This window comes from Antechinus flavipes, chromosome X (assembly GCF_016432865.1).
Source record: "Antechinus flavipes isolate AdamAnt ecotype Samford, QLD, Australia chromosome X, AdamAnt_v2, whole genome shotgun sequence".
NCBI lineage: Eukaryota > Metazoa > Chordata > Mammalia > Dasyuromorphia > Dasyuridae > Antechinus > Antechinus flavipes.
The window spans coordinates 39,876,607-39,890,426 of NC_067404.1; the positions used below are offsets into that span (position 1 = coordinate 39,876,607).

General features: G+C 44.9%; 1 protein-coding gene across 6 annotated transcripts in view; it reads left to right on the forward strand.

Moving 5' to 3' along the window:
• The window catches only part of ARHGEF6 (Rac/Cdc42 guanine nucleotide exchange factor 6), a 112,704-nt gene that overhangs the window by 73,311 nt on the left and 25,573 nt on the right, over nt 1-13,820 (forward strand). For all 6 annotated transcript variants that reach the window (XM_051969324.1, XM_051969322.1, XM_051969325.1 and 3 more), the window contains 3 exons: nt 253-375; nt 8,731-8,869; nt 11,689-11,748. In XM_051969324.1, coding sequence (XP_051825284.1) covers nt 253-375; nt 8,731-8,869; nt 11,689-11,748 — 322 coding nt within the window. The remainder of the gene's footprint in view (nt 1-252; nt 376-8,730; nt 8,870-11,688; nt 11,749-13,820) is intronic.

Genomic DNA, 13,820 nt, shown 5'->3' on the forward strand with positions numbered 1-13,820 from the left:
GATCTTGAGCAAGTCATTTATGAGCAAGTCTGCCTCAGTTTCCTCAGTTGTAAAATAGAAAAGGGTAGCATCTAGTTCACAGGTTTGGCGTGAGGATCAAATAAGATGCTGTTTGGAAAGTGCTTAGCACAGTGCCTGGCAAGGAGTAACTATTAAAAAATACTAGTTATCCTTATTATTTTAGTGGAAATGATCCTCAGGTATTTGTTACTTCTATAACATACATTTTTTCCCTTTCTCTTTTTGAAACAGACTTCCCGAGAGTCAGCAGAAAGTTGGAGGCTGCCTGATGTCCCTAATGCCTCAGTTTAAATCTCTGTATCTCACTTATTGTGCTAATCATCCCTCAGCTGTGAACGTTATAACTCAACACAGGTAATGAACGCGTGATCACGTTGACATCCTTATCAAACCGCCCTCCTAAATGGTATTTTTTAAAAAATCATAATATCTTGTTATTTTTCAAAATACATGCAAAGATAGTTTTCAAGACTCGCCCTTGGGTGTCCAAAATTTTCTCCCTTCCTCTTCTTCCCCCTCTCCTAGGCAGTAAGCAATCCATTGTAGGTTAAATATGTGCAGTTCTCTAGAAGGTATTTTTAAGTGAGCTTTTTGGATGCTTTTCATTTTTTTTTACATCCCACTCATTTCTGGTATCCTCCCATGCTACCATATCCTTTCTCTTCCCATGCCAGAGTTGAACCTTCTCTTGTATTTTTTTAATCATTTCATTTTAATTTGACTTTTTTCTCAATTACATGGACGCAAAAAGTTCTAACTGAACTTTCCCCTGTAAAAAAGAAAACCAGTTGAGCAAAACCATTCAGTTCAGTGACGGTACCCAAGCACGTCTCCTGTATCCGATGTTTCGCCCTTGTAGTCGACTTTCTCTGCTGAGAGGTGGGAGGCATGTTTTATTCTACTCTTTAGGACCGTGATTGGTTTTTCATTTTGTGGATTTAGGTCTCCTTTTAGTGATCTTCTCTCATTGGTTTGATTAACGTGCACATTCTTCTTCTGGTTCTGCTTATTTTATTGAGCTGGATCATTGAAATCTTCCTGGGTTGCTCTGAATTCTTCACGAATATCATTTCTGCTTCTCTGACTTTTTAAAGTTAGACCCTGTGGGACGGTGGCAAGAATGCTTCATTTGGCCTCAGAGGGCCTGGGTTTAAGTCCTGCTTTTGTGTGACTGTGGGCAAGTAACTTCCCCTCCATGTAAAATGGGTGGGTTTCCTCCTTTGTAAAATGAGCGGGTTGGACTTGAAGACCTCAGAGATCCCATTCCAGCTCCAGGTCTTCTTTCCAGACACATCAGGAAACCAAAATGTCTGCTTTAGGAAATGACATGGATCTCTTCTACTGGATTATTGTGACTCCAGGAGAAGAGCCTGGGTTCAAGAAATAAGCACATCATACAGCAACCTTACAGGATCGGAGTAGGAACTGGAAGAATCTTGAAAGCTGATTTAGGCCAATCTCCCTCCTCTGATATCAGGAAAACAAACCCAGAGAAATAGAAAGGACTTGGCCATGCTCTCACAACAAATTAATAGAAAGAACTGGTCCTTTGAGAGCAGCCAAAACCCTCCAGGCTATATAGCAACTTCAAAATCACAAATTAACCTCATCTCTTGTGGTTTTGCATTTTTACTCATTTTGTTAAACACTTCCCAGTTGCATTTGGATCTGCTTTAGCAGCGTGCTGCGTTATGGTGTCCTTTCTCCAGTGAAATGGCCTAAGAGAGGAGAAGTGAGAGAACAGAGGCGCCTGATCCTAATGGAAGCATTGGGGTTATCTGCCTGAGTACATCCTAACAGGCCAAATGTCCTTCTGAGGAGCCCAGTCCCTTATAGAGATTTAGGGAGAGCTTTGGACTTGAAAGTGATCTTTCCTGATTCTTCATGATCCTAGTGGGGGTTTTGTTGGCAGAGATCCTGGTGTGCTTTACTCTTTCCTTCTCCAGCTCATTTTACACCTGAGGAAACTGAGGCAAGCACGGTGAAGTGACTTGCCCAGGGTCACATAGCTAGGAAGTTGCTGAAGCTGGATTTGAACTCAGGAAGAAGAGGACTCTTCCTGATTCCAGGCCCAGCACTCTATCCACTGCAGTGCCACCTGGATGCGCTGCACATATAGCTTATAAGTGTTAAAGACAGGATTTAACTCCAGATCTTCCTGCTTCCACGTCCAGAACGCTTTCCCTTTGCTGTTGCGCAAAGCTATTTTTAGCTAGTCAGTATGACTGGGCTTATTTCCTGTGAGGAAATACCAGGGGCCTTCTCTCTCTTCCCTGCTGCAACCTGAGGGGTTAAAGGCTCCTCTTCTGGGGTCAGCCTTGGGAATGTAGCCCTGCCCTGTACTTCTCTCTCATCCTTCTCATCAGAAAAGCCCAATGTTGGGGCTAAAACCCGGACCCCAAGAAAGTCCCCTGAAGCCTGCTGTGGCTGTTGGTTTGTCCCTAGTCCGGTTGGTCCGGCCTGAATCGACATGTCCAAATGGTTTTTTCTCGCTGCTGTCTTATCTTACTCCCTTTTCTCAGTCATGCTCTGAAAGTTTTTTTTCAGCTTTTTTGGGTCATTCCTTTTGTTCCCTTTCCCCTGCTTCCAGAGGTCCAGCGTATCGACATGTGAGCCTCTGTTGTTTCCTTAGCAGTCAGTTTCCAGCAATCTCCAGTCCTCACGTATAAAGTATCAGTGTTATTGTTTAGCACACACGAGAGATCTCTAAGCTATAGCAAGAAGGATTTTGCTTAGAGGAAGCACATCATCTTTTTTTTTTTCTTGTTTCATATTTTTTATTTTTTAATTAAAATGTATTTTAATAATAGCTTTTAATTTGCAAAATACATGCAAAGATAGCTTTCAATATTCACCTCTGTAAAACCCATGCTCCAAGTTTCTCCCTTGCTCCTACCCCACCCCCAGACACCAAGCAATCCAATACATATTAAACATGTGCAATTTATCTGTATGTGGCACCACATTTCTCATGTTGCACAAGAAAAATCAGATCAAAAAGGGAAAAAAAGAGAAAGAAAAAAAGCAAGCAAAGAACAACAAAAAAGTGCAAACACCATGTTGTAATCCATATCCATTTCCCATACCCCTTTCCCTGGATGCAGATGGCTGTCCTTCACAAATCCAGCAGAACTGGCCTGAATCACCCCACCGCCGAAAAGAGCCACGTCCATCGGAATTGATTATCGCATAATCTTATTGCTGTGTACGATGTTCTCTTGGTTCTGTTCACTTCATTTAGCATCAATTCATGCGAGTCTCTCCAGGCCTCTCTGAAATCATCCTGCTGGTCATTTCTTACAGAATAGTAATATTCCGTAATTTTCATATACCATCACTTATTCAGCCATTCTCCAGTTGATGGGCGTCCATTCTGTTTCCAGTTTCTTACCGTTACAAAAAGGGCCGCCACAAACATTGTTGCACATGTGGGTCCTTTTCCCTTTTTTATGATCTCTTTGGGATACAGGCCCAGTAGGGACACTGCTGGGTCAGAGGGTATGCACAGTTTGATTGCCCCTTGTATGGCCCCTTTCCCCCTTTTCTCCTCTGACACCACTGTCATGCTGGTGCGGTCCTTCATCACTTACACCCGGACTACTGCAGTAGTCCTCTGCTTTATCTCATTGCCTCAAGTCTCTCCCCACTCCAGTTCTTCCTCCACTCGGCTAGGAAAGTGATCTTCCTAAAGCACATGTCTGATAGCCCTTTGAGCACAGTTCCAAATTGTTCTCCAGAATACTTCGCTCAGTTCCCAACTCCACCAGCAATGCATCAGCGTCCCAGTTTTCCCACATCCCGTCCAACACTCGTCATTATCTTTTACTATCATCTTAACCGATCTGCGAGGTGTGTAGTGGTACCCCAGAGTTGTATTAATGTGCATTTCTTTAATAGGTAATTATTTAGAGCATTTTTTATACAATTAGAAATGGTTTTAATTTCATCATCTGAAAATTGTCTCTTCATATCCTTTGACCATTTAGCAATTGGAGAGTGGCTTGTATTCTTAGAAATTTGAGTCATTTCTCTATGTATTTTAGAAATGAGACCTTTATCAGAACTCTTAGATGTAAAAAAATTTTTTCCCCATTTTCTGCTTCTCTTCTAATCTTGGCTGCATTTTGTTTGTATAAAAACTTTTAAATTTCGTATAATCAAAATGATCTGTTCTGCATTTCCTACTGTTCTCTAGTTCTTCTTTGGCCATAAATTCCTTCCTTCTCCACAGATCTGAGAGGCAAAAACTCACTAACACTAACAAGGGCTAGTTCTCCTAATTTGCTTATAGTATCATCCTTTATGTCTAAATCATGAACCCATTTCCATCTTAGCTGGGAGAGGATGTTAGGTATTGGTCAATGCCCAGTTTCTGCCCTACTATTTTCCCATTTTCCCAGCAATTTTTGTCAAATAGGGAGTTCTTATCCCAGAAGCTGGGCTCTTTGGCTTTGTCCAACACCAGGTTTCTATAGTCATTGGTTATTGCAACACATCTGATTCTTGTGTCATTCCTCTGGCACTTGGGAGAGAGGGCAACTTCTCCTAACTAGTAACTAAGTAACTAGTAATTTAGAGATTATTTAATCTAACACCTTCCCTTTCCCACCTTATCCCCCTGATCCTTTGCCATATTTCAAATGAAGAAACTGAGGCTTGGGAAAGTGAAGTGAAGTCACACAATCAGGTAAAGTCACACAATCAGGGGTCAAGGACTGGGACTTGAGAAGCAGTAACTTGTTGACCCATGGCCGCGTTCCTCCCTGTCTCCTGGACTCAGTTTACAAAGTGAGAGAACTGGGCTAAATTGACCTCTCAAAGACCCTTCCGTCACTAGCCTTCAATGTGTCTAATTTTGGTTTCCAGTGCACGGGATTCCTGTCTGACAATTTGGGGCATTTTTTACATGATCAAGGGAGAGAATCTCATAACACAAATCGAGATGGAAATTAAGATTTTCCCATTATATTTAGTCCTTTTGATCTAAGAAGAAAAATCATGAGACCTGTTGAATTGGAGGGAAAAAAGCCAGAAGAGATGATATAGTTGAAATGACAAAGGACTCTTTGTGCCGAAATGAGGTTTTGGCCCTTGCCAGTTTTACCTGTAACTAATGATGCATGCTCCAGGTCCTTCCTCATTTCCCCGGGTCATGACTTGGATTTCTCTGATGGTGCAGAAGAAGTTTCTTCTAAGCTATTACAGGGTGGACCTAAAGGCATAGCTTGTTGAAAAGTTTCACTCAGTGATCACAGGATCACAATTTTCTAGCCGGAAGGGTCGCGAGAGGTCACCTCGTTCACACTCCTCATCTTACTGAGGAGGAAACTGAGGTCTCGGCCGACGAAGTGAGTTGACCTTCGGTCGCCTTGCTGGCAAAGTTGGGAGGGAAGCCCGTGAGCTCCGATTGCAGGTTCTCTCTTGGATGGCTTTCCAAACCTCTGTCCCCATACCTGTTTCCTCTAAAAGGTTATTTGCTGTACATTTATGAATCACTGGAGGAGAATTATCTCAGATAATTCCCAGAAATCCTGGCAAGTTTTATGAAGTTTCATAAGATCTGTGGTGGGAACAATTAGTTTATTTACCAAATGTCACTTCATTATTTTTTAATTTATATTATATGACCTATATGATATATGATATTAAATAATAAATACTATTTATTAAATATTAAATCAGGAAACCTGGGAGCATTCCCTCGATGTGACTATGATGACCATAATACACCATCCATTTCAGAAGGGAGCACATTATGAAAGAACTAAGACTAGTGTCATAATGACAACAACGATGACAACAATAATAATCATTCTCATTTATATAGGACTGGAAGATGTAGCTCATTTGCAGATCTCAACAATCTACCTTTGAGCTAGGGACCGCTCTTATCTCCACCTCATGAAAGTGGTTCTTGTTTGTCCCTAGTTCCTAAGGAGGACCATGATGGTAGGGAGGTGCCATCACATGCAAGTGAAATGGATTTAGTGAGGGAGGCTGGGTGAGGTCATTACCTCATTTTCCCTTCCAGAGCCATCTGGGGCCAGTGGCAAGATAGAGACGAAGGACTGGAGATGGGCCTGAATGCAATGGATATCAAGGAGAAAATGGAGGCTGACAGAGGGGACACAGCTAGTTAGTGATTGAGGCTAGGTTTGAGCCCAAAGCTTCCTGCCTCCTAGTCCGGCATTTCTCTACTATATAACAGCACTTCTTCATTTAATAGTGATCATGGGTAGATCATGTCCCTTCTCAGAGCTTTAGTTTCCTCCTCTGGAAATGGTGGGATTCATTAGGCTTCATCCATACAGTTCGTTTCCCTGAGTACTCCAGGCAGGATTCCTCTCCGCAGCCATCCCATGCTTATTTAGGCTGTGATGGGATCCGGCTAGAACACAAGCCAATGAGAGCACCTCTCTGCTGCCACCGATCCTGAAACCTAGCCAGCAGGAAGATTCCCAGCATTCTCTGCAGACCAGGACTGCCAAGGAGAGAAATGCACAAATTGGGATTTCTCACCCTCTTTGGGGGTGAGAAGTCAGAAGTAGGGAGACGGCGGGAGGGCACCAGACAGGAAGGAGAGGGAGGAGAAGTTGTGATCCTCAGCCCTGCCTGCCGTTCATGTCGTAGGTGAACTTCTTTGTGCAGGCCTCTAGGTGGAACGAGATGACTAAAAAAGGCTGTGAAAACCTGGATGGCTGAGCCTTCCCTCTGCCTCGAGAAGCCTTTGAGCCTGCGATGTAGAGTAGCCTTTGATTTTTCTAGTCTTGATGAAATTAAGTCAAGCCCAGCACTGTGCTAATCTCTGCTGGGGAGGGGAAGAAAGGGCTAGATCAAGTATTTCTGAAGTACCTGCTATGTGTCAGGTTCTAGGGAGACAAAGAAAGGCAAAAGACTCTATCCCTGCTCTCGGGGTGCTTCCAAGCTGATGGGGCAGATAAGTACCCGGACCGCTGTGTAGAAACAGTTAGGAGATGATCACAGAGGGAAGGCCCTGGCATTGAGAGGGCTCAGAAAAGGCTGCCTGGAGGAGGTGGGATTTTAGCAAGGATTTGAAGGAAGCCTCACAAACCAGGAGGTAGCAGTGAGGAAGGAGGGTAGACTAGGCGTGGGAGAAGGCCTGCACTGGGAGAGGAACAGTATGGAGATGATGTTCCTGGGTCACAGACTAGGGAAGGGAGTAAAATGTGAAAGGCTGCGAGAGGAGGGAGGGACCTAGTGATGGTGAGCCTTAAAAACCAATGGGATTTTGTGTTTGGTGCCAAGAGGTACTAGGGAGCCCCTGAAGTTTATGGAGTTGGGGAGTGACGAGGTCAGAGGAGAGAAAACTTTGCTTATGTGACAATGGGCAAATTATTTCAGTTTTTTCATTGCCTCGGTTTCCTTGTATACAAAATGGGACCAAATGTGATGCCCTCTAGCTCTAAACCCACTCTAAGGTTGTGGGAAGAGTCAAATGAGAGAATAGAGCTAAGGCAGCGGGTGTCTCTAGATTCTCTAGGTGGAGGCAGCTGGTCCAGCCAGGCAGAGGCCCAGCCTTGACCATCGCTCTTGGCTGCCATTGCTGCAAATGTGACATGGTCTGTTCTCTCATTATACTCTTTGACAGTGATCGGGCTAGGGAGGACAGTGTCAGGAAAGACTTCCTATAAGGAGTAGGTGACGCTGAAGTTGAGCCTCGAATGGAGCCGAGGCTCCTCTGAGACAAAGGCGAGCCCAGAAAGAGGAGGCAGGAGATGGCACGGCTCGCACTGGCAGCAGCAGGCCATCCGATTTGGCTGGAAACTAGTTTGTGAGGGGTACAGATGTCATCAGGATGATGCTAGCTAGCGTGTACATAATAAATATATGAAGGTTGGCAAAGCAGCTTCCATGTCTCATTGATCCTCTCAGCAGCCCTGGGAGGTGACTGCTCCTATTCATCTCAGTTTACAGATGGGGAAACTGAGGCAGGCAGAAGGAAAGTGACTTGCCCAGAGTCACACGGCTAAGGGTCCGAGGCAGGATTTTGATCTCACGTCTTCTTCTATGCAACCAGCTGATAGGCAACCAAATGGGAAAGGTTAGTTGAAACGAGATCGTGGTGAATTTTCCACGCCAAGTAGAGTTGGTGTTGTCTCATAGACACAATTGGGAACCCCTAAGGCCGTGGGCTGAGCTGGGTTTTGCAGATATCAGTTGGATGGTTTGGAGGATGGATGGATAGATTGGAGAGGGGAGAGGAAGGAGGGAGGGAGGCCGTTGCAGTAGTCCAGGGGGGACACAATGAGGACCATGAAGTAGGGACTTGGCTCTGTCAGTGGGAAGGAAGAGATGATCGAGTAAGATGCGGAGGCCAATTGGCAGACTTGGAAGCGATTGAATCTGGAATATGATGGCTGGATGACTGTGATTGGGAACGCGGGTGACAGAAAGGATGGAGGAAGGAGGGCCGTGTGACCCTGGGTAAACCTCTGTTGGCCACAGTTTCTTTTTTTTGTAAAATGAAGATAATAAAAGGACTCCATCTCCCAGTGTTGTTGTGAGGATCAAGCGAGAGGATATTTGTAAAATGCTTAGCACAGTGGCTGGCACGGTAAGTTCTATGGAGATGCTTCTTCAGTTCTTCCACCTTACCAGCCTAGCACCGTGGAGCATTTGTGGTCAGGCCTGCCCATGGGAACATTGCCCATGGCCCATGAAGTGAAGAGTGCTTCTGTTTCTCTCTAGTGACAGTCTGGAAAAGTTTATGGAGAGTCAAGGAGCAAGCAATCCGGGGATTCTTCTGTTGACAACAAACCTCAGCAAGCCCTTCATGCGACTGGAAAAGTACGTGTCTCTCCTCCAAGAGCTGGAGCGCCACATGGAGGTAAGAGACAGGCCGCAATCTGTTGGCCATGTGGAGGGCACCTTTTGGGTAGAAAGCAGAAGCTTCATTGGGTCTCTTGTTAGCCTCCTCCTTAGGTTATCCTCTAAAGGAGGAAAATGGATCAGATGGATCCTAAGTGCAGTGTAGCAGCAGCCCCAGAGGGGGGCCCTTGGCAGGGCTTTTCTCCCCACTTGCCGTGCCCCAGATTTCCTCTCGCCCCATCAGTTATCGCCAAAAACAGCTTGGTGACACCGGGCTTGGAGCTACCTGCTCTGCCCCTGCTCTTCAGCCAGGGAGCTTTGGGGCTCTTGGAGGAGCTTTATTCTTTTTATTCTTTTTATTTTTATCATTTTGACAACTCAATTTCAGCTTCGAGTTTAGTCTCCTAAGATCCAAAGTCATGTTAAAAATTTCAGGTGCTTTCCAGGGACGTTTAAACTCCGAAATGGACTCGGGGCTGATGAGTAAAAATATATGACCATCGACACAGATTCACCTTCTTTCTCCCATTTTAACAGTTTTTATTGATCTCTTTCATTCTCCTGTCTCCTTTATTTCCAAATGGATCCCTTTCCGGCTCTCTTCATAAAAGATAAAAAAAGAAATCGAAACAAAGTGGTTCAGTGAAACTGAAAAAAACAACCAAGTCTGATGGTATATGCGCTGCTCCCTACCCATAGTCCCCTAACTCTGAAAAGAAGGAAAGGCGCCCTTTTACATGTAGAGCCTCTATCTTTACCTAGGATAATGGTACTGTAGCTACAGCAAACTCATTTGAATAAATAGGACTTGGGCTCAGGCCTTAAATGGGCCAACAGACCCTTGAAACTTCTTGGAAATATTTCAGCCAGTGAGCATTTCATGAGCACCTACTGTGTTCCTAGTCCTGTGCTATCCTATCTATATATTCTGCGGCTGTAGGTGGGGGAAGAGGGCCCACTCGGGGAGGTTGCATTTACCCTAGTTGCTCTTCCTGTTGTCTGGGGAAAGGTTTGAGGTTTTAAAAAGGCTCGGTTAACTTTAAAGAAAGAGGCTATGTATTTCTCTGCTAGCCCCACCGTGTGCAAAACCACATTCTCAGGGTATAGGACCTGTCTTCTGCCCGGAGGCAGTGGGGGAGCTGCTGAGCCAAGGCTGCCAGGGTGAGCTTTCTGTTAGGGCTCAGCAAAGAGCTGACCTCTGGCTACCTTGCCAACAGCTGGAACGTCTCTGGCTTGTCATCGCCAGTTATCAGGAAAAATCCATTTCTGCTGTTGTTCAGCACTGTGCGTGCTCAGGAATGAATGGCTCGGGCCAAAAAAATAAAATAAAATAAAAAGACCACTCTTTTCCCTGCTTGAACCCCATCCTTGACATTTCCCTTCACCCGAGCTTTCTCTACTTGCATCTGGTCCAGGCAGCCTGTTTCCTCTCACCATTAGATAACTCATCTCTAGCTGGCTCAGAGGCTTGTTCTGGCTTTCTGACTTTCTTAACAGAGCAGTTAAGCTAAAGGGTGGGTCAGAACATGAAAAGGACAGCATGGAATACCTACCTCTGATGTTTTATCCACCCTCCTGAATCTGGAATCTAGAAGGAGTCCGGCCTCTTTCTCCCGTTGGGAGAACTTAACAGAAACAGCAGTGGCTCATGGGAGAACCCTCAGACCAGCAGAGTAGATCCCTCAGATGAGGCTACTGCAGGTTCAGAGTCTGCTTTGGAGCTGAAGCCACTCAAACCCATTGCTCAGGAGCCCCCACCAGTATGTTTACCTTTACTAGTCAGTGGGGACATGACAATTAGTTCAAAGCAAAGGTATTTTATGAAAGAGAAGATCTATTTTTAAAATAGCACGAAACTTAAGCCCAGAGGGAATGCCTTTATCTTGCCATTGCTAAAGCAGATTACTGCATTGATTATGTTTCTTGTGACCATGCAAGGCCTTTTTTAGGCTTTGAGTTTCCTTACGTATCTGTCCTGGATCACAATCATATCCACCCAGTTTAGTATTCTGTCACCAAGGGATGAGACTAAGGAGAGGATTTCAAGTGGTTCTTTGGTGACGTTGACTTCCAGAAGTTAGGGAGGTAACTGAGATATCTTTGTCTTCCTTTGGTTGTCAGCTCTAGATCCGTCACCTGGGACGTGAACTAAGGAATCTATTCATATTTTCCACTTTGATGACTTACTTGGGGTTACAAGTTCCATGAGATTCTTGGGGTTATAAGTTCCATGAGATCCTCGGGCCTTGTTTCAGAAGTAATCTTTGGAAGGAAACATTGACATTTTCCAATTTGGGTTTAGGTCGGTTCCTATAACATCCATTTGGAAAGATCTTTGCAAAGCAGATTGGGCCAACTATTACAACTCCTGTGCTGCACCCGAAATTCCCATACTCCTGGCATTTTGGCCTAATGATGCCTCCCTTTGGAAGAATTCTTCTTCCTCTTCCTCCTTTTTCTCCTCTCCTCCTCCTCCCTTTTTTTTTCCTCCTCTTCTTCCTTCTCATCTTCTTTCTGGACCCAGGATGTCATTGTCATCAGCTTTGGTGTGGAGACTCCCCTTACTGACACAGATCAGAGATGCCCTGTTTGTAACGCAATAGTCCTAGAGAGTTGCCCGGGACCCTGAGAAGCAAAGCAACTTGTCACACAGAATTCTTATAGGTAGTTAAATGAAAACAACAAAAAGGGAAATGGGGACTTGTGGGTGACAGAATCTATGATGTGAAACCAACTGCCTGATGTGGCTAATCCTTCTTGTAATGGAGGAGAACGGGATGCTGGGATTCTCAGTACAGTGGCTAAAACAAAATTAAGGGAGTTTCTCTCTTCTCTTAGGAGTCTCATCTGGATCACCAGGACGTTCTGAAAGCGATTGGATCATTCAAGGCTCTGGCGGTAGGTGACGGTCCCCATTTCTGTGCTGTGTCCCTAAAACCAGTGACTCAAAGCTGACGCTTTTTTCCAAGTGCAAAGGTCTCAAGAGTGGAAACAGTGGGCTTAGGGGCAGCACCACCGGGTTCAGGTTTCATTTAACTTTTGTCTTCTCCGTATTCCAAAAAATTGTGCTTACCTATCAAAGCTTGCAAACCTGAGTCTATGAAGTCAACGCATTTTCAATATCTGCCACATGAAGCACCAGTGTGTAGGTGGGGGATTTCCTTTTGTGTCTATCTCTATCCCAGTATGGACCACCTTGTACTTTGTGCAACTCATGAGTCACTGAAAGGAGCCCGACGTGAGCGTTGGAGCCGATTGCCAAGAGACGGCAATGTGGCAGTTCATTCATAGCAAGGAAGTAAAAATCCCTCCTGATACCATGAAAGGAAAAAAGTGCTTCGTGAAGGGTGGGTCTTTTGATACCTCAACCTGTTCTTCCGAGGGCACCTGTGGTCTTGGATTTTTAGAGCGGTCATCATTTTTTTTTCACCTCCTTATGGTCAAATGACCATTTCCCTGAAATTGACATGAAAAAGACAAAAGGATTCTGGAGGAATGGTCACAGGGAGGTGAACTAACCAGACTGGAGAATCTCAGTTTTAAAGAACCTTTCCTTCTTTCATTCTCTGGATGCTTTGTGACCCATCCTCATCTCTGCTTGTTTTCTTCCCTTTTTTTGCCCCTGGCAAGTGACTTACCCATCACTATCAACTTCAAGACCAGAGGACTCTATTGCTCAGTGTCTACAGGGTATAGCTTGGCCTGATTGGCTTTCTTGCCTCCCTGATCGGTTTTTGTGCCCTTACCGTATTCCTTAGGATTCAGATTATAGTCCGTTACTGGTAGGCTATATTGACTTCTGACCCTTCCGCACAGGGTATGGTCAGAATCATAAGAGGCTTGGGAATGGCCTTGTGATTTCATTGATGTGAGGGAGAAGTTCTATGTATTCCCTGTACCGGTGGAAACTGGCACCTTCTCTGAGAATTAGGCTCTTTGAGAGTTGCCCACGTCCCTGAGACATTAAGTATCCTACCCAAGGCTACCCAGCCAGTAGAGTTCAGAGATCTTGCCGGTTCCAAGGCCGTCTCGCCATCTCTGACACTGTGCTGTAGCCTTCAGCTAGTGCCAGAGTACTTCCCATGTGTCATTATAGAAACAGAAAAAATACTGGCTCTGTACTTAGAGGGTCTAGGTTTGAATTCCACTTCTCTTTCCTACTGTCTCTGTGACCTTTGGCAGGTTATGGGTTTTGTGTTTTGTTTTTACCTTTCTTTATATCTCCAGCACTTGGAATGGGGTCTAACAAACAGTAACTGCTTAATAAATGCTTGTTGACCGAGAGGCTTACCTCTCTGCGTCTTAATTTCCTCCTCTGTAAAATGAGGGGGGGTTGCTTAGATGGTCCTTAACGTCCCTTCCAGTTCTAAATTTGTCATGTTGCAGTTCACGTGAGGTAGGTCTGATATTCCTCATTTCAGGGAGACGCAAACTGAGGACCAGAAAGGGGAAGCACTCTCTGCAGTGACATAAAATCACAAACTTGAAATAGAAAGAGACCATCTTATCTCACCTGTATGTGAACAAGAACCATCGCACAATGTTCCTAACAAGAGGTTGCCATTGCTTGAAGACCTCCAGGAACAGGGAGCTCACTACTTCTCAAAGCAGCCCCATTTTCTCTGGGACAGCTTTCGCTGTTGGGAAGTTTTTATTTTCCTGGCAGCAAATGAAATCTGCCTTTTTGCAATGCCCATACGTGGTTTCTAATTCTACCCTTCAGGGCCAGGCCCAATGGGTCTCCTGTTACCATGAATGAGCACAAGTACTTGACTATAACTCTCATGATCCTCTTAAGCCATCTCTTCTGCAGCTCCTTTGGCTGATCCTCATGTGACTTGACGACAAGGCCTTTTTTTTACAGTACCCCCACCCTCCTCAGTCTCTTTCCCCCAGACGTCTCCAATATTGCTTCTGAAGTGCGGCGCCTAGAATTAAATGCGGTGTTCCCTCCAGATGTGATCTGACCA